The sequence below is a fragment of the Balaenoptera borealis genome, assembly GCF_965194805.1.
Source record: "Balaenoptera borealis genome assembly, chromosome: 19".
Lineage (NCBI taxonomy): Eukaryota > Metazoa > Chordata > Mammalia > Artiodactyla > Balaenopteridae > Balaenoptera > Balaenoptera borealis.
The window spans coordinates 61,487,308-61,514,009 of record NC_138878.1 but is presented as its reverse complement, the minus strand read 5'-3'; the positions used below and the strand labels follow the sequence as shown (position 1 = coordinate 61,514,009).

The 26,702-nt window shown below is 58.5% G+C and overlaps 1 protein-coding gene across 1 annotated transcript; it reads left to right on the top strand.

Moving 5' to 3' along the window:
- Positions 1-5,080: 5,080 nt before the first annotated feature.
- LMTK3 (lemur tyrosine kinase 3) lies at positions 5,081-23,029 on the top strand. Its single transcript, XM_082368575.1, has 15 exons — positions 5,081-5,415; positions 6,307-6,440; positions 6,704-6,854; positions 7,363-7,439; positions 7,918-8,036; positions 10,107-10,194; positions 10,546-10,694; positions 11,104-11,188; positions 11,271-11,392; positions 11,549-11,698; positions 12,213-14,734; positions 17,458-17,873; positions 19,116-19,251; positions 19,415-19,552; positions 22,889-23,029. The coding sequence occupies exons 1-15, from the start codon at positions 5,340-5,342 to the stop codon at positions 22,903-22,905; spliced, it is 4,380 nt and encodes a 1,459-aa protein (XP_082224701.1). The 5' UTR covers positions 5,081-5,339; the 3' UTR covers positions 22,906-23,029.
- The last annotated feature ends 3,673 nt before the right edge of the window (positions 23,030-26,702 follow it).

Here is a 26,702-nt window from a genome sequence, read left to right as displayed (position 1 = left end):
ACTGAGGAGGTGACATTTGAGCATCGACCTAAAGGAGGTGAGGGAGGAGCCATGTGGCTATTGAGGAAGAGCAAACAGCAAGTGCAAAGGCCCTGAGGTAGGACTGTGCTTAGAATATGGTAGGAACTTGGAGGCCAATATGGCCAGAGCTGACGAATAGAGGGTAGAGAGGGTTGAAGCTGAGATCCAGAGAGAGAATGGAGGGGGAGGGGACATTCTGGCAGGACCTTGGGGGCCATGGAGAGGACTTCACTTTTACTCCAAGTGAAATGGGAGCCACGGAAAGGTTCTGAGCAGCAGAGTGAATGGATCTGATTCAACTTTCAACAGGATCACCATAATAATAACAATAATAATTGACGTTGGTTCACCACTTCCTACTGACCAGGAAACGTGAAAAGTTTGTGTAATTGATGTTGACAGAAGGCCCATAGTCCAGATGTCTAAGCCACCCTCATGGGCATTCTAGACCCTTCCCTTTCTCTCAGCCCAGACCAATACCAAGATTGGTACAGTCTCACACTAAAACATATCCTGAAGCAGTTTATTTTTTTTTTCTTTTTCTGAAGCAATTTTCAACAGCTTTATTGAGACAAAATTCACATACCATGCAATTCACCCATTTAAATTGTATGGTTCATGGACTTCCCTGGTGGCACAGTGATTAAGAATCCGCCTGCATGTAGGGGACACGGGTTCGAGCCTTGGTCCGGGAAGATCCCACATGCCGCGGAGCAACTAAGCCTGCATGCCACAACTACTGAAGCCTGCATGCCTAGAGCCTGTGCTCCGCAACAAGAGAAGCCACCACAATGAGAAGCCCGTGCACCACAACGAAGAGTAGCCCCCGCTCGCCGCAACTAGAGAAAGCCCGCGCACAGCAACAAAGACCCAATGCAGCCAAAAATAAATAAATAAATTTATAAAAATTTTAAAAATTAAAAAAATAAGTAAATAAATTGTACAGTTCAGGGAATTCCCTGGTGGTCCAGTGGTTAGGACTCTGCACTGTCACTGCCAAGGGCCAGGGTTCAATCCCTGGTCAGGTTAGGGTAAGGGTTAGGGTTAGGGTTAAGGTTCGGGGAACTAAGATCCCACAAGCTGAGTTCATCCATGTTGTGGCATCTATCACTAATTCATTCCTTTTGGTGGCTGAATAATATTCCACCGTATGAATGTAGCCTGTTTTGTTTATCCATTCATCAGTTGACGGACATTTGGGTTGCTCCCACGTTTTGGTTATTATGAACAAGGCTGTTATGCACATTCACGTACAAATGTTTGTGTGAGCGTGTGTTTTCGTTTCTTTGAGGAGATACCTAGGAGCAGAATTCCTGAGCCACATGGTAATTCTGTGTTTACCTGTTTAAGGAAGCGTCAGACTGTTTTCTAAGGTGCCCGCACTTTCCCCACCAGCAGTGTATAACGGTTCCAAGTTCTCCACATCCTTGTCAACACTTGTTATTGTCCTGAAGCGATTTGCTCCTCTCTGCCTCCACCTCCATCTCTTACCTGGACCATGGAAGTCACCTCCTCCCTGGACTCCCAGCCTCCGCCCTCAGTCTCTGCCCACACCACAGGCAAAGAGAGCCTGTTAGCACCAAGGGCAGATCCCATCCCTCCCCAGCTTAGAACTCTTGGATAGCTCCTCCCTGGCTGAGAATAAATTCAAATTCCTCATCAGGCTTGGCCCATCTCTCTCTCCAGTGACATTACTCATGCCCCCACTTCCTGCCCATTCAGACCCAATCACACCAGCCTCCTATTCACTTCTTGAAGCCCCAAGGGCTGTCCAGCCTCAGAGCCACCCCCAGTGCTATTCCCTCTGCCCTAGTACTCTTTGCCTTGCTCTCCTCCTACCTCTTTCCTTCCCCTCACAGATCTGGGCTTTACTGTCACCTTTCAAGGAAAGCCTCCCCTGACTCCTCCCCCAACCTAAATTACACCCCTCCCATCCTCTTTCTTATTGCATTTAACACTGTTAGAAGTTGCATGTCTGTGTGCCAGTTTGCCCAATGGCTGCCTCCATCTTAGGAAGGGGCCGGTGAGGGTCAGTGCATCAGTGCCTGGCCTGCGATGAGAACAAACTAAATATTTGTGCTCATTCCTCCCCCTCCCCAACAGCCACCTCCTACCTTCCTCTTTGCACGTGCAGTTCCCTCTGCCCACACACACTGTTCCCTCTCCTTTTCGCTGGCTCATTCCCACAGGGCCTCAGTTTCATGTCACTTTGTCTCAGACTGAATTTCAGCTATTACCGTGTACTCTCTTGTTGCTTTTACTGTGACCCATGGAGGGGCGGGGGGAGGGGGGGTGGGAGGAATATATATATATTTCCTCCGAATGTTCTAGATTATTCTATTTTTCAAAAAACTCTGGTCACAGCCCGAAAGCTTGATGTCAGCCCTCGGTAATGGCTCACTGTTCTCAGTTTGAAAAACTCTAGAGGACTTTCTACAAGTCTCTGTGACATGCACCTACCCACGCCCAAAGTCAACGCAGGGAAGGGGTTCACTTGTTCCGTGCTGCACCCCCAAATTCTGGCGTAGGGTCTGGCTGAGCACAGTGGGTTTAATGAACGTCTGTTGAGTGAATAAATGAACTAACAGCAAACCAGGGACAGAGTTAGGACTGCAACCCCGCCTGTGCCGCTCCCTAGGACTCCAGAGTTCTGCCCACGTCATCTCCAAAGACTCGGGCAGCTGTGCCCCGCCTCCTGCTACCTTCACCCACCCGCCGCTTCCTCGGGGTGGGGTGGGTGCGGGCGGGGGAAGGCGACGATTAACCCGAGCCTCCCTTCTGGATGAACCAGAACTCCATTTCCCACAAGTCTCAGGGCTGGGACTACATTTCCCATGAGCCTCTGCTTTCTCCAGGGTCTGTGCCCTTCAGCCACCCTGGCAGATAATTGCGTCTTTCCTCATCCCCCAGCCCCCAATTCCGTACTCTCTACCTGCATATGGTCAGTCCACCCTGCAGCCCTGGTCCCGGCACCCCGTCCCTACCACCCCTCCTGGCTTGATGAACCTGCCTCAGTTTCTCCAATGAGCCTCACTGAACCTCTCTCCCTCCCCCTCCCCTCGGGTCGCCTGTTCTGAGTGCGCCGGCTGCGCGTTTTGGACCCGATGGGTCCTCGACCCCTACTGGGGGGCGGGGGGCGGGGGTGGGCCTGCTGGGGAGGGGGTGTCTGGGTCGCCTCCGCTGTGTGTAGTGAGACTGCGCCTGAGATGCGCAGCTCCCGCCCAGCCTCAGCCGGGAGGGACGCATCGCAGGGGCTCACGGACTACAGAGACGTCCGCGCGCAGGGTGGGCGTCCGTGCTTCCGGTGTGTCTGCAGCTCGGGGTGCTGTGCGGGGGCGGGGGTGGGGGAGGGTGACCCCGAGACGGCGGCGGCCTGGCACGTGATGTGTGCGTCCTTGTCTGTTTTGTCTGTGTCCCTGATGGACCGAGTTCCAGTCCCCAGTCTGCCACTTCCCGGCTGTGTGCCTTGGGGCAGATGTCTGCTCCTCGCTGTGCCTGTTTCCTCATCTGTACGATGGGAATGATAAAAGAACCTGTCTCGGAGGCAGACGTCAGGATTTCAAAGTAATATGTGTAAAGCGCTGAGAACAATGCCTGGCGCGCAGTAAATGCTCATAAAATAAATAAATAAACTATGATCATGTATCTTTTGTATGAGGCAAGTGCCTATGTTGTGTAATGGCTATGTAACCTCATAGGAAATGTGGGTATTTGTGATGCGTGTGCCTGTGTGTATCTTTGTATGTGTTCTGTATGCCTGTGTGTATTTGTGTATGTGATATGTGACTACGGTGGGGTACTGTGTCTTTGTAACCTTGTGTGAAATGTGTGTACATCTGTGACGTGTGTGCCCAGGTATGTTTAGGTATGCAATGTGTGTATCTGTGTGTTCAATGTGTGTACTTGTGTTGTGTGTGTCTGCGTGTTTCTTGTATGTAAAATGTGCGTGACTGTGTATATGTGTATGTAATATGTATGTATCAGTGTAATATATTTATGTGTATTTTTGTAGGTGACTTTTGTAGCTTTGTATAGTCTTTGAATGTGTCGTGCTCTATATCCATGTGTGAGTTGTGCTTGTACATGTGTATCTGGTTGTGTGACATGTGTCTCTGTGTATTCATGTGAGTGAAATGGGTCTGTGTGAGACATGTGTGTATCTTTGATGTATCTGTATCTGTATATGTGTGTGTGTGGTGTGTGTGTAGTTGCATATGTGATGTGTGGGTCTCTCCATGTATCTGCTGTGTGTCTGTGTATATTCGTGCATGGTATACTTGTGTCTGTGTTAGTGTGTGTCATGTGTATGTCTCCGTGCAAGTGATGTCTGCATATTCGTATGATGTGCATCTCTGTGTTTATCTGTGTATGTGATGCGTGTGTCTATGGGTCTTCTTTGTTGCCCATTTGTCTGTGGAATGTCTGTGTTCGTGACTTTGTGCCTGACACGTCACCGTGGTGTCTGCGTGGATCTTTGTCTGTGGCGCGTGTGTCTGTGGATTTGGGGCTTTACTTTGTCTGTGGCATGTGTGGGTCTTTGTGATGCACTTGGCGTTCCTGCGTGGCCGGGTGCATCTGTGCAGGGGGCCGGCCTGCCTGTGCGTTCTTAGTGCAGCCTATCATCCCTGCGTCTTTGTGTGTGACGTGTACGTGTCCCCGTCTGCCGATAGCTTTCCACCTTTGTATGTGATGTGCTTGTCTATGAGGGTCTCTGCGACGTGTGTCAGCCATGCGTGGGCTGCGTGTGCCTGCCTGACATCTGCATCGTGGCGCGGAGCACACGTGTCCCTGCTGGTGGCATGTCACAGCAGTGTCCGGGCCAGGCACTGTGGGCCCTGTGTCCCCCCCACACAAGGATCTGCTGGTCCCTGTCTGTCCCTCCCCCTCCCCTCCCTCCTGGCAGCCAATGCTACTGGGGAGCCAGTTGCCATGACGACGCTCCATCCTCCCTCCATCCTCCCTCCTCCCACCCTTCCTCTGACAGGCTCTCTGCTCCCCCAATCCCGGCTGCCTTCGGGGGCGGGGCCCTCATTCTCCCCCCCCCCATCCTACCCTCTCCCCCCCAGCAACCCCGGCTCCCCAGCTCCTCTCCTCTGTCCGCCTCTCCATCCCTTCATCTGTCTGCCCCTTCAAAGAGGGGGAGGGGGGTACCTGAGCCAGTAAGCAGCCCCTCCCTCCCCCTGTCCTGAGTCTCCTGCCCCTCTCCTGGGCTGGGGGGAGGCCAGGGTCGCGCGGGTCCCCATGGCTGGGGGCTGAGGGCCCGCCCCCCCCTCCTCCCCAGCCGCCACCACCTCCACCTCCCTTCCATCCTCGACAAGATGCCTGCTCCCGGCGCCCTCATCCTCCTCGCGGCCGTCTCCACCTCCGGCTGCCTGGCGTCCCCGGCCCACCCAGGTAAGTCTGTCCGGCCATCCGGCTGTCCAGCGGCCCCCACCCCCACCCTGGCCTGCCCTGGAGGTCTGTCTGCGGGGCTCCGGCTCCATCACCTGTGTGGCGTCTTCCCGCAGCGAGCCAGGGCCTGGGGAGCCGCGGGGACGGTGCCTCTGTTAGCAGGGCCTGTGGGAGGAAGACTGGGGGCTGGGTGGGGAGGGGGTCCGTTCGGGCAACATGTGTGTGTGCACACGCATGTGTGTGTGCAGGTGTGTGCAGGGAGCCGGAGAAGGACAGGGCCTCTGGGAGAATTGGGGACACAGGGGAGGAATACTGTTTCTAAGGGGGACACAGCATTGGAGGCTGTCTCTGGCTTTGGGGGAGACCCAAGGCTTGCGGAGCTCCCTTCACAGGGGCTTGGGCTGGGAACAGAGGACATGTGTGTGCTCCAAGTGTCCCTAAAAGAAACAGGCCTCAACCCCCGTAACTAGGAGGTTCCAGCATGGGGCAAGAATCTTCTCCCAGCCTGCAGTTGGGGGCTCATCCTCTTCCCCAAACAGGGGGTAAGAAGGCTGTCGTGGGAAGCGTATTTTAAATTCTGAGAGCTCCAGGCTCCACTATTACTCCTCTTTCCCTCAGTCCTCACTGAAATTCATCCAAGCCTGGGGGTGAGGTGATGGGGGGGTGGTCCCAGCTTGGGGCGAGAGGAGGGACCCCACCCCCAACCCAAACACTTGAGAAGTCCCCAAACTACAACTCCCACAATGCCCTGGGCCATCCGGCTCCTCTGCCAAGGGGCCCTGGTTGCAGAGCATCATGGGAGTTGTAGTGAAGACTAGCTGGACGGGGAGGGGCAAGGAATCCGGGAGCCAGGGCCTTGCAAGCCGGGACCCCAGCCCAGTCCTGTGCCCACAGATGGATTCGCCCTGGGCCGGGCCCCTCTGGCTCCTCCCTATGCCGTGGTCCTCATTTCCTGCTCTGGCCTGCTGGCCTTCATCTTCCTCCTCCTCACCTGTCTGTGCTGCAAACGGGGCGATGTCGGCTTCAAGGTGAGGTGCATGAGGGGATTCAAGGTCGGGAGGAAGACGCCAGCAAGTCCTTTTCCCCTCAATCCAGGTGGTAGGAGGGGGAGCGGCGTAGTGAGTCTGAGAGCCCTTCAGGCCTGAAGTTATGGCAAGGTCCAGAGCCTTGGGATGGGAATGGGACTGGGACTGGGAGACAGTTATGAGAAAGATGGGGATACTATTGATGAGAAGGACCATGGCGTGTCTCAGCCCTGTGTTCTCCCACCCCTCACCCTTCCCGGCCCCAGGAGTTTGAGAACCCGGAAGGGGAGGATTGCTCCGGGGAGTACACTCCCCCCGCCGAAGAGACCTCCTCCTCACAGTCACTGCCCGATGTCTACATTCTCCCTCTGGCCGAGGTCTCCCTGCCGATGCCTGCTCCGCAGCCATCCCACTCAGGTACTGCCCCGCACCCTGACTAGGGCCCCGTGGCCCCACGGGACAGGGTGGAAGGCCCTGAGAGTTTTCCCTCGGGGAACAGGGAGCAGAGGCCCAAGGCAGCCAAGGGGAAAGGCAGAGGTGGGAGCCCCGGAATCTTGGAAGCAGCCTGAAGGAAGTCAGAGAACATCTTGGTAGAAGCCATTGCTTCATCCACAACCAGATTTGGGGATTCTTGTGGGGCAATCAATGGTAAGGTCAGCCTAGATCTTAAGGTCAGAGGTAGCCGATGGCAGGCTGAAGTCGTGTCATAGGATCTTGGGACGCCAAAGGGAAGGACACATTGGACTTTGGAACCTTGTGGGCAGCCAATGAGGAGGCGGAGATCCCATCGTGGAATGTTGGGGCAGCCAGTGAAAACAGATGTGCTGTGTCTGCTTTGACCCCAGCCCCCACTGGATTGAGGGGTGTTGATGGCACTTGGGAGGGGAGAGAGGCTCAGGTGCCTCTCCCTTTTGCCCCCCACCAGACATGACCACCCCCCTGGGCCTTAGCCGCCAGCACCTCAGCTACCTGCAGGAGATTGGGAGTGGCTGGTTTGGGAAGGTAAGTAAGTGGGGCTGGGGGTGGGCGGTGGAGGGCGCATACAACCCAGGGCGATGCTCCTGTTCTGTGTCCATCCCCCCTGCTCCCACCACTTCTCATCTGCCCCCTGCCTCGTCCCCCTGCCCCCCTCAGCCCACCCATTGCCCTCCCCTCTGTTCACCTCTCACCCACTCCCATCCACTCCATCCCCCCGCCACCTGTCGGTCAGCGCCTCCCTCCTCACTCCATTGACCACTCCGCCTCGCCATCCGGCTCTCCACGCGTCCGTCTGTCCATCCTTCCACCCGTCCCTGCGTCCATCGGACTCTGGGCCTGTGAGTCTCTAACCCCGCGTCTGGTGGGAGTACGAGGGTGGTGGGATTTGAAGGAAGAGGCTGGAAAGAGGGGGAAGATGGGAGCCATACGGTGGGGTGGAGGTGGTCCCTGGGATGGGGCTGGGGAAACCACAGGTGCTGATTCTTGGGTCCCCCTTGATCAGGTGATCCTGGGAGAGATTTTCTCGGACTACACCCCAGCCCAGGTGGTGGTAAAGGAGCTCCGAGCCAGCGCAGGGCCCCTGGAGCAGCGCAAGTTCATCTCAGAAGCACAGCCGTACAGGTATGGGGACTTCTCGGTGGATGCGGGGCTCTGAAGGCCCAAATATCTGAGTTTGTGCCTCAGGGGGGTAACATTTGGAAGTGGGAGGAGTGCAGTATGGGGTCAGATCTGGATTCGAATCCTCCATCTACCTTTTCCTGGCTGTGCCACTCAATCCAGAGAATCCCCCTCCCTGAGCCTCAGGTCCTTCCTTGGGACAGAGCCAGGGAAAGGAAGGCAGTGTGATGAAGGCAAGGGGACAGCGCAGAAGCTGAGCTGGAGACCTGCCCCTCTCCACTCTGAACCTCAGTATTTTCATCTGGAAAGGGAGTCCGGGAAGTCTGAGCAGCCTCATGTAGAGGGCAGCTGAGAGGATGCGAGATGACCCTGTGTTAGGCACTGGTACCCCATGGTGGTTCCCTTCCTCGGGCCCCTGCTTGTGCGTGAGGAAGGACAGAATCAGAATCACAGACCAGGGTCCTCCCACCCCTGCCCCCATTGGACTGGGAGGTCTGGGAAGGCAGGACCCTGTCCCTCCCCTGCCTGGTCTCCCCTCCACTCTAAGGGCTTCTAGACAAGAATTAAATAAACATTTGTTACATGAATGCCCTGTGGGGTAGTCAGTGCCCTGTCATGAAAAGGGTGCATACACGGGGACCTCTTATCAGAGGGTTATAAACGTGAGCTTTGCCCAGAGATTTTATTAGCCCCTTCCTCTGAAACCTCCCATGGTTTTCTGTGGCCCGCAGGACAAAGCCCCACTGGTCCCTACAGCCCACAAGCCCTGTTCCCTTCCTGCCACCAGCCCTCTCGCCCCCTGCCACCTGGTCTCCCCACTGACCCTCCCACATGCCAGCTTCTTTCCTGCCGCAGGACCACCGTCCTTGTTGTTCCCTCTGTCTAGAATATCACTCCTGCCTCACCCAGCCGCAGTTTCAGATGGTGGGAACCCTTGCCCTTCCTGGGTCTCAGATCAGAAAGGCCTTCCCTTACACATACACACTCACACACACACACACACACTCTCTCTCTCTCTCTCCCTCCCCCCCCCCTGCCACCTAAGGAGGACCCTGGGATGCTCCATCACATCAACTTGTGTATTTTCTGCATAACACGTATCCTAGTTTGTCATTATTTCATCCATTTACTTGCTTCCTTGCCTGTCTCTCTCTAGGCCCGTGCTGGCAAGCACTAGCCACATATGGCTATTTAAATTCATCTTAAATAAAATGCAATCAAGTTCAAAATGTCTTTCCTCAGCTACCTCTGCCACATTTCGAGAGCTCAGTTGTCACATATGGCCGGTGGCTCCCGTGTTAGAGCAGATCTAGAGGTGAAATGACTTCTGTGAGGTTACACACTTGGGAAAGGTGGAGACAGGATTCAGACCCGCAAGCCTGACTCTTACCCACAATGTGAGGATAAAAGAGGGGCATCCCCCAGTGTTGGAGGGGACAGTGACATTTCTTGAGGAAATGATGCTGAAACTAAGGGATGAGGAGGACTTTGACGAGAGGAGAGTACTCTCCACAGAGAGAAGTACATGCAAAAGGCTTGGAGCCTAAGCAGGCACCTGGGAGTTTGGAGAGAGGTACACGGGCGTGAAGAATGATGCTGGGAAAGGCAGAGGGGCGGGAAAGACCGAGGAGTGAGCCAGGCTCTGTCCCAGGGTACCGGGGAGCCATGGAGGGTCGTGAGCAGGTGGGCATCAGGTAAGGGACAGACTGGAAGGGAGAGACTGGAGGCAGGGAGGCCGGCAGGAGGCTGAGAAGAGAGTCCAGGAGGTGAGGAGGAGGCTTGAGCTGGGGCTGTGGGGAGGGCAGGGGAGGGGGAAGAGTCAGGGGGCAGGAAGAAAGGCTGAGGGGGTGGTGAGCCAGAAGGAGGGGCAAGGAGGTGCCTGGGGGTCTGGCTTAGGGACTGGGAGACAGTGGGGTGGTCCTGAGGTGGGGATGTGGGGAAGGAGTAAGGAAACTGAGACCAAAGAGGCTGAAGCAACAGTTTGGTTTTGCTGGGAGGCTGGGGTGGGACAGAGGGCTGGGATGGGATGGAAGGGGCTGTTTTCTGACCCAGGCAACCCCGTTGCCCTCACAGGAGCCTGCAGCACCCCAACGTCCTCCAGTGCCTGGGCGTCTGCGTGGAGACACTGCCCTTTCTGCTGATTATGGAGTTCTGTCAACTGGTGAGGGTCTGGGGTGGGGGAGGCAGAGGCGGGAGCTGGGCGGGGTGAGGGCTCAGGGCAGTTCCTAGGGATCTTCAGCAATGACATCATCATCATCATCATCACACCAACACCTGTGACAAGCACTGCCATCTCTGTAGATGAGCACTCACTCTCCAGGTGGTGTGCCCTGAACTAGCGCGTGAGGCTGGTGGGTGCTGTTCCTGCGCGCTTCTAAGCAGCAGGGGAAACTGAGGTCCAGAGGGGGCTGCCCACTGAGGGCGGAGGTCGCCCCATCCTCGCCTCGGATTGCCTGGCGTGGGTGCCTGGGAGGGGGCGGTGGTGCTGACCCCTCCCTGCCCTCTCTCCCAGGGGGACCTGAAGCGTTACCTCCGGGCCCAGCGGCCCCCCGAGGGCCTGTCCCCTGAGCTGCCCCCTCGAGACCTGCGGACACTGCAGAGGATGGGTCTGGAGATCGCCCGTGGGCTGGCACATCTCCACTCCCACAACTATGTGCACAGGTGGCAGCCCGGGGGCCACCGGGAGGAATTGGGGGGGGAAGGGGACAACTTAGGGGAAAGAGGCCAGGCTACGGGGGTGGGAGGTGAGGCCACAGGGGAGGGGTTTAAGGAGGGAAGGAGGCCTGAGTGGGAGACACAAAAGGGGGGGAAAGCCCAGGAGGGTCAGGGGGAAGAGGCGGAGTCAGGAGAGGAGGGGAGGAGTCAGGAAGGGAGGAGGGGTCACAGAAGAGAGGGAGGAGTCAGGTGAGGGGGAGGAGTTAAGGTAGGAGAGGAGGAGGGAGGAAAAGAAGAGGGAAGGGGAGCAGCGTGGGAAAGTGGGCGGGGCCTAGGAAGGGGCGGGGCCTAGGAAGGAGGGGCGGGCTTCCCCAAGCTACCCCCTTCTTACCTCGCCCCCCTCGCCCACCCCCAGCGACCTGGCCCTGCGCAACTGCCTGCTGACCTCCGACCTCACCGTGCGCATTGGAGACTACGGGCTGGCGCACAGCAACTACAAGGTGAGGGCTGGCCTCCATCAGAGCGGGAGGGGGCGGGGGGCGCCCCGGCCTGCCTGACCGCGCCTGTGCCGCCCACACCCAGGAGGACTACTACCTGACCCCCGAGCGCCTGTGGATCCCGCTGCGCTGGGCAGCGCCCGAGCTCCTCGGGGAGCTGCACGGGACCTTCATGGTGGTGGACCAGAGCCGCGAGAGCAACATCTGGTGAGGGGCCCGGGCGGGGGGGGGGGGCGGCCGAGGAGGGCAAGGAAGGCGGAAGGGTCACAGGTTCTACGGCTGGGGAAACTGAGGCCTGGAGGGGCGGCCCCCTGGCCGGTCAGGGCAGGGCTCTGACCTTCCTCTGCTCTCTGCTCCCCGCAGGTCCCTAGGGGTGACCCTGTGGGAGCTGTTTGAGTTTGGGGCACAGCCCTACCGCCACCTCTCAGACGAGGAGGTCCTCGCCTTCGTCGTCCGTCAGCAGCACGTCAAGCTGGCCAGGCCGAGGCTCAAGCTGCCCTACGGGGACTACTGGTGAGGGCGGGGCCTGACCCCGGACCCCTGACCTTCCACCTCCCATCCCAGGATGATCCCAGAATCCCCCGCCTCATTTCACACTCTCCCCCCTCCACAATTGCACCACTTGCTGCCAGCCCTAGAATGGAGTGGGGACGTCCCCCTCCCCTTCCGCCAGCATCTGCTACTTGGAGCGGGGAAACTGAGGCATGGAGTGACAGCTGGTGTTTGAACGTAGTTTCTCCAGCCCTAGAAGACCCCTGCTGCTTGCTTGTCTGTGATTCCAAAACTTGTAACCCAAACGGGAAGGCCGCCTTAACCGTCATTTCCGCACATGCGCCTTGCTGCCCTCTCTTCTTCTAGGTCTCTGTCTCCCTCTCTCTGGTTTCTGTTCCCCCCTCTCCCTGGGTCTTGGTCCTCTTCTCCCTGGGTCTCTGCCCCCCACTTTCTCCTGGTCTCTGCCCACCCCCAGTGACGCCCCCCGCCCCCCAGGACTCTGCCCTACTCACTCTTGCCTCCTCCCCCTCCCCAGGTACGACATCCTGCAGTCCTGCTGGCGGCCGCCTGCCCAGCGCCCCTCGGCCTCTGATCTGCAACTGCAGCTCACCTACCTGCTCTCTGAGCGGCCCCCAAGGCCCCCGCCGCCGCCGCCGCCCCCCCGAGATGGTCCCTTCCCCTGGCCCTGGCCCCCGCAGCACAGCGTGCCCCGCCCGGGGACCCTGTCCTCTCCGTTCCCCCTTCTGGATGGCTTCCCTGGGGCTGACCCGGACGACGTGCTCACGGTCACCGAGAGTAGCCGTGGCCTCAACCTTGAGTGCCTGTGGGAGAAGGCGCGGCGGGGGGCCGGTCGGGGCGGGGGGGCACCCACCTGGCAGCCGGCGTCCGCGCCCCCGGCCCCCCACGCCAACCCCTCCAACCCCTTCTACGAGGCGCTGTCCACGCCCAGCGTGCTGCCGGTCATCAGCGCCCGCAGCCCCTCCGTGAGCAGCGAATACTACATCCGCCTCGAGGAGCATGGCTCCCCGCCAGAGCCCCTGTTCCCCAATGACTGGGACCCCCTGGACCCAGGAGTGCCTGCCCCCCAGGCCCCCCAGGCCCCCCCCGAGGTCCCCCAGCTGGTGTCCGAGACCTGGGCCTCCCCCCTCTTCCCGGCGGCCCGGCCCTTCCCGGCCCAGTCCTCGGCCTCCGGCAGCTTCCTTCTGAGCGGCTGGGACCCCGAGGGCCGGGGCGCCGGGGAGACCCTGGCAGGAGACCCCGCCGAGGTGCTGGGGGAGCGGGGCACCACCCCGTGGGCCGAAGAGGAAGAGGAGGAGGAGGAGGGCAGCTCCCCGGGGGAAGACAGCAGCAGCCTTGGGGGGGGCCCCAGCCGCCGGGGCCCCCTACCCTGTCCCCTGTGCAGCCGCGAGGGGGCCTGCTCCTGCCTGCCCCTGGAGCGGGGGGACGCCGTCGCCGGCTGGGGCGGCCACCCTGCTCTTGGCTGCCCCCATCCCCCCGAGGACGACTCGTCCCTGCGGGCGGAGCGGGGCTCCCTGGCCGACCTGCCCCTGAACCCCCCCGCCTCGGCCCCCCCCGAGTTTCTGGACCCCCTCATGGGGGCGGCGGCGCCCCAGTACCCCGGGCGGGGGCCACCTCCCGCTCCCCCCCCGCCGCCGCCACCTCCTCGGGCCCCCGCGGACCCGGCCGTGTCCCCCGACCCCCCCTCGGCCGTGGCCAGTCCCGGCTCAGGCCTGTCGTCTCCGGGCCCCAAACCGGGCGACAGCGGCTACGAGACCGAGACCCCTTTTTCCCCCGAGGGAGCCTTCCCCGGTGGGGGGGCAGCAGAGGAGGAAGGGGTCCCTCGACCACGGGCTCCCCCCGAGCCCCCCGACCCGGGAGCGCCCCGGCCACCCCCAGACCCGGGTCCCCTCCCGCTCCCGGGGGCCCGGGAGAAGCCGACCTTCGTAGTTCAAGTGAGCACCGAGCAGTTGCTGATGTCCCTGCGGGAGGACGTGACAAGGAAGCTCCTGGGGGAGAAGGGGGCAGCCGCCCGCGACACAGGGCCCAGGAGGGCGGGGAGAGGCCCCGGGAACCGGGAGAGAGCCCCGGGCCCAAGCAGGGGCCCCACAGTCCTGGACAGCGGGAAGCAAGCCCCAAGCCCGAACGGGGGCCTGAGCCTCCGCGTGAACGGGGTGACAGTGCTGGAGAACGGGGAACAGAGAGCCCTGGGCGTCGAGGAGAAGGCGGCGGAGAACGGGAGCCCGGGGTCCCCAGAGAGAGAAGAGCAAGTGCTGGCGAATGGGGAGCTGCCACCCCCAAGGAGGGAGGAGAAAGTGCTGGAGAATGGGGGCCTGGGGTCCCCGGAGAGAGAAGAGCAAGTGCTGGTGAATGGGGGACTGACACCCCCAAAGATCGAGGAGGTGTCAGAGAATGGGGGCCTGAGACTCCCCAGGAACCCGGAGAGGCTGCCAGAGACTGGGCCTTGGAGAGCCCCAGGGCCCTGGGAGAAGATGCCCGAGAGTGGGGCTCCAGCCCCCATGAACGGGGAGCCAGCCCCAGAGACCTCGCTGGAGAGAGCCCTGGCACCTGGCGCAGTGGCCTTGGCCCTGAACGGCGGGGAGACAGCCCCTGGCCCCATTGGCCCAGCCCCCAGGAGCGGGGTGCCGGAACCCGGGACCGAGAGGAGAGCCCCCGAGACTGGGGGGGCACCGAGAGCCCCCGGGGCTGGGAGGCTGGACCTCGGGAGTGGGGTCCGAGCCCCAGTGGGCATGGGGATGGTCCCCGGCGGCGGCCTCGGAAGCGGCGTGGACGCAAAGGCCGGATGGGTCGACAGCACGAGGCCACAGCCGCCTCCACCGCCGCTGGAAGCACAGCCGACGAGGCCGGAGCCAGTGCCCCAGAGAGCCAGGCCGGAGGCAGCCTCAGAGGGAGAGCCCGGGGTCCCAGACAGCAGAGCCGGCGGAGACACAGCACCCAACGAAGACGGGGACCCCCCCAAGCCCGAGAGGAAGGGCCCCGAGATGCCACGACTGTTCTTGGACTTGGGACCCCCTCAGGGGAACAGCGAGCAGATCAAAGGTGAGCAGGCTGCTGGGGGCACGGGAGCGCGGTTGGGGGCCGAGGCCCAGCTCCTTCCAAGATGTAGGGTGCAGTTGAGAAGCTCAGGCTCCCGGGTACCAGACAGGTCAGCCTGGTGGTGACAAGTGCAGACCCTAGAGCCACACTCCCTGGGCTCAAATCCTGGCTTTGCCCCTTCCTAGCTCTGTGATCTTGGACAGATGACCTTCTCTGTGCCTCAGTTTCCCCATCTGCCAAAAAAGGATAGCGCCTACCTAATAGGATTGTGAGGGTTAAATGAGTTAGGACTTCCAAAGCCTTTGGCCCAATGCCTGGCACTTCTAAGCACCTGCTGTTATATCACAATTCACGTCAACTAGGGGTTGCAAACTCAGATGCCCATAGGGGGTCAGACAATATAAGGGAATGAATGACAGGTGGGAATGAATGAATGAATGAGAGCTGGAAGACATGGGGTAGGAGTTGGGGAGGAAATGCAGCCACTTCTCAGCTCCATTCAGGAATGCCCACCTGGTGTTGCCAAATCTGCTGCTTTCCCCCTTTAAGCCAGAGTTCTGGGTGTTTTAATTGTTGAAACCAATTCAAAAGAAGGCTTTCTGTGGGCTGGGCTGCCAGTGCGTGATCTCTGGTTTAAACTTTCCAACAAGCTGAGGCATCTATTCATTGTGCCAGGCCTCCTGTGCACCAGGCCCTGAGCTGTCCAGGGCTGAGACCCAGAGAGCCTCAGACCCTGCCCTGCCCACCGCAGTACTGGTGGCTTGAAAGCCTAGTAGAAAGGCCTTTTCTGGAAACTGAGTTTTGATAGGAACACAGGAAATAGTTTGTCATAGAGAGGGGACAATTTAAGAGAAGATAAATGGAGAGTAAAATAAACAGCCCCTGTTTAGATGTGGACATAGGGACTGTGGTTCCACTGGAATCATCCAGAGGCCTGATTTCCTTAAATCCTGGTATGAAAGTTATAAATGACTGGGCCTGTATTATACTGGCAACCTCACAGCCACACTTGAGGGAAGAGTTATTATCTCTGTTTGCCAGAGGAGCCTGAGGCTCAAGAGGGAAAGGTCAGGAAGGGGACTGAGCACAGAACCTTCCTTCCTCAAACCCACGGCATTAGAACACTACCACTTCCTCAAGGTTGTTGTGGGGAGTTTGCAACCAGCTGTGTCAGGAAAGACCCTGGGCAGCATGAAAATGACAGGGGATGAGCAACTAAGATGTCTCAGAGGATCTGAGGCGAGGGTGGGGGGGGTCGGTGTTGTTGGGTGCGAAGAGACTGGGAATAGCATGCTTTTCTTTTTTTTTTTTTTTAAATCCAGTGAACTCCTACTCATCCTTCATGACCCCACTCAAATTTCCCCTTCCCTGGGAAGCCTTCCTGATTTCGAAAGACTGTCACCCTGTCCTTCCTCTGGGTATCCACAGCCCTTGATAGCTTCCTCTATAAAGCCCCACTCCACCCCATCACCTTGAGATGGGTGATCAGGGAAGGCCTCAATGAGGAGGTGACTTCTGAGCAGACATGAAGGAAGTGAGCCAGGTGGACATCTGGGAGAAGGATGTTTCAGGTAGAGGACACTGAGATGGGCATTAACTTGGCATGTTCAGGGAATAGCAAAAGGCTGGTGAAGCTGGAGTTGAGTGAATGAGGGGTGGAGAGTGACTCGGTCCACATCCATCTTTCTCCTTGCCCTGCCCTGACCCTCTTCTCATCCCCACCATCGCCCCCCACAGGGCCTGGCACACAGCTCACTTATGCAGTAATGGAGGAATGAGTGGCCCCCCCTCCATTTACCAGTGAGGAAACAGAGGCTCAGAGAGGTGGATCTGCTTGCCCAGGGACACACAGCAAGAGAGCAGGGTAGGCTTGGTATTTGAAGTGAGGTTTCCTCCTCCAGGGACCTGAAGTCCTTCCCTCCCAGCAGGCTGAGATCAAGGAGTCTTAGGGCAGGGAAAGGACCTGGAGATGCCTAGACACCCCAATTTTCTGGCAATTGAGGGCCAAAAAGGGAAAGAAAGTACCTTGGTCAATGTTGTGTAGCAGGGAACATTTATTCACTAATCCCACAAATATTGACTGAGTACTTCTATGTGCTTGGGGTTTGGGGACACAGCCAGAATGAGCCCGACTCAGCCTCTGTTCTGTGGCAAGGCAAACGTTAATCACACTGCCACAGAATTACAGTTCTATACTGAGATCAACCGCTCGGAAGGCGAGGTGCTTGGTACTATGGGGTGCAGAGCGGGTTGCCTGGCCTGACCTCTTGGGAGATCTCCAAAGGCTTTGAAAGTCCAGACAGAGCTGGACGATGAATAGGACTTGAGTTAGATAAGGAAGTTCCAGGCAGAGGGAACAGCCTATGCAAAGGCTCAGAGGTGGGAGGAATGGGGTTGTGGCCCATGTGGTTGGATGGAGGTCAAGCCAGAATGAGGTGGGGACAGAACCAGGAAAGGTCAGCACAGCCAGGGCACTCGGGCCTGGCCCCGGGAGAAACTGGGGCTTTGTGCTGTGGGCACTGGGGAGCCACGGGGAGGGTTAAGCACTGGAGTAGGGGGAAGACCGCTACCCTTCTGCCTGGAGACCCCCAGTGCAGCCTTTTGGTTCACAAGGGTGGAAACAGGCCCAGACTGTGGCTGAGATTACCTGAGGACACAGAGTTAGGCGGGAGGGCATGCCTCAGTTTCCCCAGGAACAGGAGCTCACCGGGTGTCTCCCCTCGCAGCCAAGCTCTCGCGGCTCTCGCTGGCGCTGCCGCCGCTCACGCTCACGCCGTTCCCGGGGCCGGGCCCGCGGCGACCCCCGTGGGAGGGCGTGGACGCCGGGGCGGCTGGCGGGGAGGCCGGCGGGGCGGGGGCGTCGGGGCCGTCGGAGGAGGACGGGGAGGACGAGGACGAGGACGAGGAGGAGGACGAGGAGGCGGCGGCGGCGGGCGCGGTGGCGGGGCCGCGGGGCCCCGGGAGAGCGCGGGCAGCCCCGGTGCCCGTCGTGGTGAGCAGCGCCGACGCGGACGCGGCCCGCCCGTTGCGGGGGCTGCTCAAGTCTCCACGCGGGGCCGACGAACCCGAGGACAGCGAGCTGGAGAGGAAGCGCAAGATGGTCTCCTTCCACGGGGACGTGACCGTCTACCTCTTCGACCAGGTGGGCTGCCCCCGCGCAGGACCCCGGGGCTGTTGTCTAGGGAGGGGCGGGGCCTGGATGAAGACCGCGCCTAGATTGGGGGCGGGGTCTGCAGGGTGCGGGCGGGGCGTGGGAGAGCGGGCCAGGGAATGGGGCGGGACTTGAAGGACCAGATGAGGCCTTGAGTGTGAGGGCGGGGCCTGGGAATGGGGCTGGGCCTGGAGGAAGGCCACGCCTCAAGTGGGGGCGGGGCCTGCAGGGTGAGGGCGGAGTCTGGGGAGAGACTGGCTAGGGAAATAGGGCAGGATGAGTCCTTGAGTGTGAGGGCGGGGCCTGGGGATGGGGCGGGGCCAGGGGAAGGGCCGAGTCTAGAGCAGAGGTGGGGCCTGGGGTGGGGGAGGATGCTGGAGGGCTAGGGAGAGGCCTGGAGATGAGAAAGGATCCGGAAGGAAAGCGCGGTACCTGGTAGTCAGAGGCTAAGGAGAAAGTGAGAGGATTAGGGCGTGGTCTGTAAGGTGGGGGCGGAGCCTAGTGAAGTTCGGGATGGGGTTTCTGCACCAGCGCTCTAATGTTGTGGAGGCCGAGGGGCCGGCTCAGGATGGAGGGGATCTTATCCACTAGGGGTGGGCCATGGAGAAGCTGCAGGTAGGGCTTAAAGAACAGGGCGGTGTGGTGCTTGTGGACTGGGGCCGTGTCTAGATGAACCTGGGGCGGGGCATACTAAGGTCCTGAGATGAGTGAGAACAGGGTCAAGAGCTGAGGCCTAGGGCACTGAAACAAACTGGAGCGGGGCCTCTTCAGGGGGCGGGGCTTAGGGGCTCGTGGGAGGGTCCGGAGATGCTCAAAATGGGTTAGGGGTTTAGAGGACCATAGGAACAGGTAGTTGTGGGGCTCGCACTTGGACGCCTGCGGCCGAGATCTAGGACGTGAGTAAGGGTCATGGAGACGGGACGGGACTTAAGGGCTGGGTCCTGGGTTAGGGGCTTCCGTGGAGGCAGCGCGTTAAGGAGCCGGGAGAGAATTCCTGCAGTGGACTGCTTAGCTGTGGGAGGGACTCTGTGGTCGGGGGAGGAGCTTCAGGCCGGGGGAGGTTAAAGCTGGCCTGAGGCTTCGAAGGCAGATTAGGGTATCTCCAGAGAGAGCGATTGTAAATTGGGATGCCTGAAGCCCCAGAAATGTTAGCGGGGTTTGTTGCTTGTCGGGATGTAGTGAGTGGGATGTGACGGTTCGCCCCCTCTTGCCTCCCCTAATATGCCTTCACAGGAGACGCCAACCAACGAGCTGAGTGTCCAGGGCCCCCCCGAGGGGGACACGGACCCGTCAACGCCCCCAGCGCCCCCGACGCTTCCCCACCCCGCCACCCCCGGAGATGGGTTTCCCAGCAACGACAGCGGCTTTGGTGAGGGGCGGGGCGGGGCAGAGTTGGGGGCGGGGTCTATGGGAAGGGCAGCGGCGGGGCGGGGCCTGCTGAGGGGCGGGGTTGGAGGGCTGAAGAAGTGACTGAGGGTCTGACCGCCTCCTCTCCTCTCCCTCCTCACCCCCCCCACCGCCCCCAACGCTAGGAGGCAGTTTCGAGTGGGCGGAGGATTTCCCCCTCCTCCCCCCTCCAGGCCCCCCCCTGTGCTTCTCCCGCTTCTCCGTCTCGCCTGCGCTGGAGACCCCGGGGCCCCCCGCCCGGGCCCCCGACGCCCGGCCCGCAGGTACCGTGCTTCAGACCCTTGGCCCTGCCCCACGTCTGCCAATCTCTGTCCCCATCTGTCTCCCACTTTCTTGTCCCCATCTCTCTGAATTTCTTTGCCTCTCTCCCAGTTTCTTCCTTCCCCTCTCTGTCTGGCTGCTCACCAGTGAAACCCCACCCACCTCTGGAACCCGATCAGACCAAGAGGTGTCCATCAGATGGGCTTGGGCAATCACGCCCTTCCCCGAGCCTCAGTTTCCCTTCTGTAAGGATCCCCTCTGAGTCTTGCCCATCTTTTTTTTTTTTTTTTGGCCGCGCCCCTTGGCATGTGGGATCTTAGTTCGCCGACCAGGGATGGAACCCGTGCCCCCTCAACCACTGGACCGCCAGGGAAGCCCCAAATCACTTCTTTCTTTCTGTCTTTCTTTCTTTCTTTCCTCTCTCTCTCTCTCCCTCCCTCCCTCTCTCTCTCTCTTTCTTTCTTTCTTTCCCTCTCTCTCCCTCCCTCCCTCTCCTTCTTTCTTTCTTTCTTTTTATTTTTCTTTTTCTTTCCCATCTTTGCCCCATCTTTGTGCTAAGATTCCTGTCTGGTACTTGGTGGATCTTGATCCCATCTCCTTCGGGGGGCATAGGTTGATCAGAGGCAGACAAGAAGCCAGAGGAAACCAGGGGGCTCAAAGCTGGTTAGTATGAACCAGAGCAGAGAGGACACGGCCAGGGAGCCCCATAGCAATAACAGCAGGCACTCCCGTAGACTCTAGAATGTGCTTGCAACATCTTACCCCATTTAATCCTCCCTATGATCCCATGGGGTGTATTCTAGTCTCATCCCCATTTTACAGAAGAGAAAACTGAGGCACAGAGAGGCGTGAGGAGCCGGGGCACAAACCCTGGCTGCCGGGCCTCTGAGTCTGTGTCCACTACAGTAGTCAGCATTTGTCAGGTACCTTTCTTGCGTTTTACTTACGCCATAATGCTAATCCTCACCACCACCTTGGGAGAACATCCCTGCACACAGGGCTTGCACTGGGCCAGGCAGGTGGAGGTGTTCCCAGAGGACAGAACTAAGTAGGGAGAAGGTGCAACTGGCTCTTTTCATGGGGGACTTCATACCTGCTCCCCTACACTGTGCCTGAGTTCAGGTGTTGGCCCTGCCACTTCTTGGCTGGGTGACCTAGGGCAAGTTGCTTTCCCTCTCTGTTCCTCAGTTTCTGTAGAATGAGGAGGATAACAGGATCTAACTCCTAAATTTGTTAAGGGGATTAAATGGCTTAATCCTCCCCTTGCACGCAGCAGGGGTCTTTAACTGGTAGCTGTTACTGCGTTTAATGAAGTAGATGCTTATTGAGCATCGGCTGTACTGGGCTCGGGGGATTCCGTGCTGGGCAAGATCAGTGGCCCCCCTCCGCCCTACCCGCAGCACTGCCCCACAGTCCCACAGTAAGTGAATAAGTGCCAACTCAGGGTTGCTGAGAAAGCAGATGACAAGAGGAGAGGGCTTTGTGTCCTCGGTGATGGAAGGGTCCTTTAACCAGGGACTTGAAGGGTTGGTTGTCGTTAACTAGGTGAAGGGGAAGGGGACAGCGTGCTAGCAGACGGGACAGCTTGCAGAGGGCCTGAGGCAGGAGAGAGCTTGGCTGATTCATGGAACAGAAGGGAAGCGGGTGTGTCTGGAGGTTACCTGCAGAGTTGGTTGGACGGGGGTGGGTGTGGGAAGTGAGAGAGAGCAGGACAGACCCCGCAGGGCTTGAGGGTAAGCTGAGGGGCGGGGACTTGTCCTGGGGCACTAGGGAGCCGCGGGAGGACTGTGAGCAGGGGAGGGGCAGCATCAGCCCCGGGTGTAGGGAGACTTCTCCCGGGCCTTGTGGGGGCCAGTGGAGGCAGGGAGGCTGGGGAGGAGGCCAGGCAAGGCTCCAGCGGGGGGAGGAGAGGACATACAGAGTCAAGGGCAGGAGGGATGGGCTGAGGGTTGACCCTTCACTTGGCAACATCCTCAGATTTCCACCCCCAAATGGCACTTCCTCCCAGAGGTCTTCTCAGAGGCCCCCAAGAGGACAGGGTGAGGTGGGTTCCACGGCGTGGGGACACCAGCCAAGTGTTGAGTCAGGGCTGAGGCCCATAGGGCCAGCAATCCAGGATGACTTCACCTTTATTCACCTGGAGAGGAGAGGGAGGGCCCGATCACACAAAACCCCAAATCCCTTTACTCAGTCCTTAGATATTCCGCAGCTGGGCTGGGAAGCTGCTGAGCCAGTTTCGAGACCGTGGCTGGGGGGTGGGGGTGTGGGGCAGGCGGAGCCCCCTTCTTCCTCAGACCCCTGTGCTCGGCGTGGCTCTGCCCACTTCACACACGTTCCCTGGGTGCTGAGTGATGCCAGGAATCTCAGAGTTTCCCTACTCCTTTGAAAAGGACACGAGGGTCATGCTCCGCATTTAAAGAGAGGGAAACCGAGGCTCAGGGACTGGAAGTGAGGGCAATGACTTGACCCAGGCCACTCAGGTGAGAAATGTGAGCGGGAGGGTGCCTGCTGGGTAGCCCTGGTTGAGAGTCTCCACCCCACAGACCTTGGTTTTCTAGATCTGTTGTATGGGTGGGACGCTCTCCTTCCGCTGGGAGAGAAGGGATCATGGTGGGAACGTCTGGTGGGACGGCACTTTGTGCAGGGCCTCTACTGGATGCTGGGGATGCAGCAGTGACCAAATGCAGTCCCATCCTCTCTGATCTTCCAGTCTAGAGGGGCAAGCAGACAGGAAGCTAGCTCTTTGACAATGACTGAGATTATCCCAGAGGAGAAATGTGAAAGAAAATAACTATAGTGGAAGGGAATTCCCTGGCGGTCCAGTGGTTAGGACTCAGTGCTTTCACGGCCAAGGTGAAATCCCTGGTCGGGGAACTAAGATCCCACAAGCCATGCGGCGCCACCAAAAACAACGAAAAACAAAAAAACAAACCAAAAAAAACCCCCCACTATAGTGCAGTGAGATAGAATGACCTTGGGGGGTTAGGGGGATGACTGCTTGACTGAGAATGGCCTGGAGAAGACCCCTGAAGAGGGGGCATGGCGACGGAGACCTGAGTTCTATGGGAAGGGCTAAGGGCATGCCAGGCAGTTGGAGCAGCCAGTGCAAAGGCCCTGGGGTAGGACTGTGCTTGGAGGAACAGCAGGGAAGCAGACCACTGTGGCTGGAGCAGAGTGAGTCGGAGACGGGAGTACATGAGGACAGAAAAAGGACAGAGCAGATCAGGTGGGGCCCTCCCCATGGTGAGGGCTTGGTTTTCACTCCGATCGGCAAGCCAGAAGCCATGAGCCTTTCTGCCCAGTAATTCCATTTCTCTCTCCTCTCCCTCCATCCTCAGGCCCCGTGGAGAACTGACTCCCCGAAGACCTGACCCCCCTGCACCCCCAGAAGAGGGGTTGAGAGTAGAATCCTCTGTGGACGATGGAGCCACTGCCACCACCACAGACGCCGCCTCCGGGGAGGCCCCCGAGACCGGGCCCTCCCCCTCCCCCACCATGTGCCAAACGGGAGGCCCTGGCCCTCCGCCCCCCAGCCCCCCAGACGGCTCCCCTGAGCCACCTGACCCCCTCGGTGCCAAATGAGGCAGGAAGCCCCTCACCCCTCCCTGGAGAGCCGCCTTTCTCGGAACTGAACTGAACTCTTTAGGGCCTGGAGCCCCTCTGCACAGCGGAGGCCCCTCCTCACCCACTCCCAGCCCCAGACAGGGGCCGAAGGCTTCAGGGACCTGGACCCCCCCATCTCGCGTCTCCCCTTTCCCACCCCAGCCTGGCCCCTGGAGGGGCCTCTGGTTCAAACCTTCGCGTGGCATTTTCACATTATTTAAAAAAGACAAAAAACAACTTTTTGGAGGAACGTGGGGCGTGTGAGTGTTTCGGGAGATGAAGAGGGGAGGCTGCAGGGAGCGGGTGCTGTCCAGGAGATATGGCCATCCTCACAGCCCCATCTGACAGATAGGAACATCGAGGCTCAGAAAGGCAGAAATGCTTGTGTGGCAGCGAGACCCCCGGCTTCTCCACTTCTCTGGATCTCAGTCTGGTGTCGGCATCACCGACTTCTGCTGCAGCCTCAACTTACAGTTCAGGAGGTGACGAGGAGCCGGCGAGGGTTTGGGAAGGTGGCAGGTTATCGTCAGAGCTGGGTTTCTGCAAGGTGGCCAGAAGCTGTCCCGGGGCCAGGGCTGGTGAGGAAAATGCTCAGAAATGACCTGCCAGCACCCACACTGGATCATGGCCACATCCCACACACCTCAGAATGGCACCGCCTGTGCCTCGAGGGTCAGAATCTATCTCCCTGCCCATGGTAACTGTGCCTCAGTTTACCTGTTTCTCCATGTGACCACCCACCTCTCTGACATTCTCTTGCCTTCCCCCTAATCGAACCTCCCCATTCAAATTTCTCTATTTGTCTTTTGTCCCTTTAGCTCCTTATTTCACCCGGTCCCAGTTCTGTCTTTGTTTTCCCATCCCGTGTCTTCAGCCTCTTTCTTCTCATCTATTTCTTCGTCTGAGTTTCACCCCATCTCTACTTCTTTCTCCTTGTCTGTGTGTCCCCGTCACCCTCCTGTCTCTATTATGTCTTTCTGCCACGGGTTTTTGTCTCGATTTCTTTTTCTCAATTTGTCCTGGTCTCTTGACTGATTCTGTCTCCATCTTTGTCTTTTTTTCTTCTGACTGGGTCTGTCTTGGCATCTCTGATCTCCTGGCTTCAACCTTCTTCCCCCCACCCCCACCCGCCGTCACCTTGGTACCAGATTCATTTGTGTATATGAGGGAAGCAGTTTGGATGAGGGAGGAGGGAAGGGGTCAGGAGTGGGGACCCAGCCGGGACGCTGTGTGGACTCCCGGCTTAGGAATTAAGATTATGAGAACATTAGGGTCACATGTAAGTTGTGGGCGATGGAGAAAGAGTGAATGAGAGGATTAGGTTTTGCCTCTTTCCCCTACTGCCACTTCTGATAGATCTGGTGGTTCTTGAACTGATCTTGTAACATGTCTGCCCAGGGTGGGTGCTGCATGGAACCCAGCCAGGTTAGGCAGTGAGAGCCTAGGCTCCTGGGTCTGAGGGAAGAGGGGGCTGGGGGCCTGGACTCCTGGGTCTGAGGGTGAAGGGGTGTATTAGCTCGCTAGGGCTGCTGTAACAAAGTTCCACAAATTGAGTGGCTTAAACCAGACATTTATTGTCTCAGTTCTGGAGGCTAGATGTCCAACATCAAGGTGTCGGCAGAGTTGGTTCCTTCTAAGGGAGAATCTATTCCAGGCCTGTCTCCTAGCTTCCAGTGGTTGTCTGGCAATCTTTGGTGTTCCTTGGCTTGCAGAAGCATCACCCCGATCTCTGCCTTCATCATCACATGGCCTTCTCTCCTTGCATGTGTGTCTCTGTGTCCAAAATGTCCCTTTGTATAAGGACACCAGTCAAATTGGATTAGGGCCCACACTAATGACCTCATCTTAACTAATTGTATCTGCAATGATCCTATTTTGGAATAAGATCACATTTTGAGGTATTGGGAGTTAGGACTTCAATATATGGATTTGTGGGGGACACGGTTCAACCCGTAACAAGGGGTTTGGGAGTATGGGGTCCTGGGAGAGGAGGGAGCTGAAAGTCAGAATTCTCCATCCTTGGGGAGAAGACGGATTGGGGGCAAAACTGAAGGACAATTCTGAGGTGACTGGAGTCTAATTTTAATGTTCCACAGGCATCTCCAGCTTAATTTGGCTAAAACAGAACCACTGATTTCTACCCCCATAAATCCCCTCTTTAGCCATCTCAGTAAATGACATTGCCATTCACCAGCTGCTCAAGCTAGAATCCCAGAGTTGACCCAGCCCTCAGCAAGTCTTGCTGGCTCCTCTTCCTAAAGGACTCACAGGGGTCCGGGTCTCTCCAAGTCTACGGCCACACCCTCTTACACCAGAATGACAGCACAGCCTCCTAACGTACCTCCCTGCTCCTGCCCCTGCTCACCTCCAAATTACTCTCCTGCAGCAGCCAAAGGCCCCCTCCTGCAACGTCAACCCAAATACATCACTCTCTTTTGTCATGACCTTGGAGGGCTTCCCATCAGCTAAGAGTACAAAGTCCTAACACGGCTGTCCGGGCCCCAAATGATTGGGCCCAGGCATTTCCTCCATTTCCCATCACCCCATCCTCACTCCATCACCACCGTACAGGCACACCAACATGCTGTCAGTTACTCCAACACAATGTGCCTTTTCCTGCCTTGGCACATGCTGTTCCCTTTCCCTGGAATGCTCTTCTGGGGCATCTCCACTGAGCCAGCTACTTACCCACAATAGGCACTCGGTACCTACGGGTTCATTCCATGGAGGAGAGCAACACAGGGGGAAGACAGTGGTGGGACCCTCCACCGACCCAGGGACCTCATTTCCCATGACTTTCTTGGGTCAATAACTCCATCTCCGTGGGATTTTTGAGAGGAGTTGGGAATTCCATTCCCCATCAGCCCCTGGGGTGGAAGCGGTCAGGCAGGGCCTTGTTTCCCAACCTGAGGAAGTGGGGGACAGAGGATCAGCCTAAGGGAAACCCAACAGCAGGGTCTTAAGAAACTACATTTCCCAGGAGACCTCCAGAATGGCTCTCCCGACAGTGGGGCGGCCAGTGCCGCATAGCTTGCTGGGAATTGTAGTCCGGCAGTCTCCCAGGAGGGATGGGTGCACCACCTTGGAGTTGTTACAGATTAGGAGCCTTCACACCCGCGGATGTCTGTGGCCAAGGGCGGGGCCGGGTCAAGGCCCAGAGACCCGGGATCTTCCACACCCCACTGGCAGCACTCAACAATTAGGAGTTAGATCCCTCGGGGTCACGGAGGCTAACTGCAGTTCAGGCACGCCCTGGACGACAGGCTTCCCTTCCAGCAGGGGCTTGGTCCTGGGCCTGTCTGGAGTTGTGGTTTCTCGTACTAAATCCTCCTCAGCTGCAGATCTGGACGTAGGAGAGAGACGGGGTCTCCCGACACCCCTCTCGGGATCCATGTGTTTTTGTTCCTTGGGGACACCACGCACACCCCAAGCTGGAAGGCAAAGGGGGACAAGCCTGGACCTGGGGCTCAGGGGTACCCCACCCCCCAAAGTTTCACCCTCAAAGAACGCAGTCCTTACATTTCTGTAAGCTGTCAGATTCCCGGGAAA